The sequence below is a fragment of the Mytilus trossulus genome, chromosome 11 (assembly GCF_036588685.1).
Source record: "Mytilus trossulus isolate FHL-02 chromosome 11, PNRI_Mtr1.1.1.hap1, whole genome shotgun sequence".
In the NCBI taxonomy this organism is placed as follows: Eukaryota; Metazoa; Mollusca; class Bivalvia; order Mytilida; family Mytilidae; genus Mytilus; species Mytilus trossulus.
The window spans coordinates 71,015,191-71,017,552 of NC_086383.1; the positions used below are offsets into that span (position 1 = coordinate 71,015,191).

General features: G+C 35.8%; 1 protein-coding gene across 1 annotated transcript; it reads right to left on the reverse strand.

The window, feature by feature from the left end:
• Positions 1-466: 466 nt before the first annotated feature.
• Positions 467-1,377, reverse strand: LOC134690582 (histone H1-delta-like). The gene has a single exon (XM_063550540.1). It carries the CDS (start codon positions 1,375-1,377, stop codon positions 802-804), a length of 576 nt encoding a protein of 191 aa, XP_063406610.1. The 3' UTR covers positions 467-801.
• Positions 1,378-2,362: the final 985 nt, after the last annotated feature.

Consider the following 2,362-nt stretch of genomic DNA (forward strand, 5'->3'; position numbering starts at 1 on the left):
AAATTTTAATACACAATATTATTGTAGTAATTTTGACAAATAATAAATAAAAAAATAAATATATATAACAGACAAACGTCACTGCATTCATTTGCTACTAATCTGATTTTGACGATACGTTATACATCTTTTGTATTGTGTACATTTTAACAGTTTATTTATATAGTACTGAAAAAAAGTACTGAGTTTAATTTCAGAGTTACCTCCCCATTGGCTAGTTGATATGAAATAGTGAGCCAACCTTTGACTTTGCATACGTGTAGAAAAAGTCCAACTAAAAATGTCAGTCAAGTTGAACACGAAGAAGAAGAGAGAAATGGAAAAACTCATATAATGACAAAAATGATTTTTCGGTTGAAGGTTAGCTGTGTGATTTTGACCCCCTTCCCCCTTAAAAAAGAGCACAATAAAACCCTAGCATGACTTCCTATATTCGTAGATTGTCATTCTAACGAAAACTGATTAGAAAAAGTTTTATTCAGTTCTAACAAGTGCGTGAAAATACACTGATATAACTTTAATGGTGCCTAACTACACAAAAAATATCCAAAAAAAACAGCTGCATACTTAGGTGTTAGAAATAGTATAGTCATAAGGAGTGAAATAAAACAAACAATGGAAATAATTTGACCAAAAAAATATTTCAGAGACCAGTGCAAAGTTCAGAGAAAGTAGGGCTCAGCTAGATTTAGTTTGATAACTAATGTACAACAATTGTAGATTCTTTTTGAATAAATTGGGTAGCCCTTAAAAGGGCTTTTGGTGGCTGAATAGCCTCTGCAGACTGAAGTCTGGAACAGTTTACTTCTTCTTTGGTGTCTTCTTGGCTTTTGGTTTGGCTGCCTTCTTTTTGGCTGGTGACTTGGCTGCTGGCTTCTTTGGCTTGGCTGCTTTCTTTGCTGCTGGTTTTTTTGCTTTTGGTTTGGCCGCCTTTTTCTCTCCAGCTGGTTTCTTTGCTGCTGGCTTCTTTTTCTTGGGTGTGGTCTTTGCCTTCTTAGGCTTGGCGGCCTTAGGTTTGGCTGCTTTTTTTGCCTTTGCTGGCTTCTTTTTAACCACTTTAGCCTCTCCAATTCTGAAAGAGCCGGATGCTCCAGTTCCCTTGGACTGCTTCAAACTGTTGTTCTTAACTCCGGCTCTGAGTGCAAGTTTTAAATGAGCATTTACTGACTTGGCATCTTTTCCGACGTTGAAGTTGGCCATGATGTACTTCAGAATTGCTTGCCTTGAGGAACCTCCACGTTCTTTCAAAGCGGCGATGGCTTTTCCAATCATCTCGCTGTATTTAGGATGTGCGGAAGGCTTCTTTGGCTTGGCTGCTGCCTTTTTCTTTGGTGATTTAGCTGGTGCTACTGCTGGTGCTGCTGTTGCGTCTGCCATTTTGAATGATTCAAAATATTATCCTTTACGAAGTTTATACTACGAATAACGATTTGAAAATAACGCCATTCCAGGCCTCGTTTATTTATAACAGACGAACGCGGACCTCGACGAAGACACCCTTAAAAATAACTTGTAAAATCCATTACGCGATCTCGGTAAAATGATTATGTGCTTCTTCGAAGACTTTTATGATAATTTATAGTATAATTCTATCAAAAACATTCACATATAGCATACCAAATTGCTCAACAGTCATTAATCTTGCATGTTAGATAAACTGTGTATTTTTCGATGTACACAGTAAAAAGATATTAATAGTTAAAGTAGAACCGACTGAATTGTCTTCGCAGGTATGTTGACAGAAAATTTACGAGTTTTTCTCATTACACAAATATTCTATCGTCGTAAAATTGTACAGCGGAAGAAAAATCATTTCTCTCTAGGTTTCTTTCCGTTTTTATTCACTGGAAGCATGTTCCTCCTCGTAATAAGTTTGTTTCCAGCTAGAGGGAAACACACAAAAAGTTCACGCGCCATTGTTTAATTGCAGATTTTTACTAAAACTTCAAATAACATTTTTATTCAACCCGAGCGAAATTTCGCAAACATTCAAGATTCGAATGAACAAACCCAATATCTAGAATACGAATTTGAAACATCTTTTTATTTAATTTAGCGTTGGGAACTTTTCAGAGAGCGACTTTGTTTTCAGTGGATCTCAGGCACTGAACAACTGTTCTGTATGATGCGTATTCGCTTTTATTTCCATTTTCATGTACAATTTGCGCTCTTTCAAGTCAAAAACTCGAATATGTCTTATAGAATATACCATATTTTTCAACAAAATATATTTAATTAATTTTATTATCAATAACCGATGATCAGAGCTCAAAGTGGCCTGGCCGCCTGAAAGTTTCGATACAAACAAAAACAAAACACGAAGATTTTTGTAGTTTTATAATTCGAAAGTGGTACATATCAT

Bases quoted from the DNA above. Each gene is read 5' to 3' on its own strand.
- LOC134690582 (XM_063550540.1), bottom strand. From the start codon at position 1,377: ATGGCAGACGCAACAGCAGCACCAGCAGTAGCACCAGCTAAATCACCA.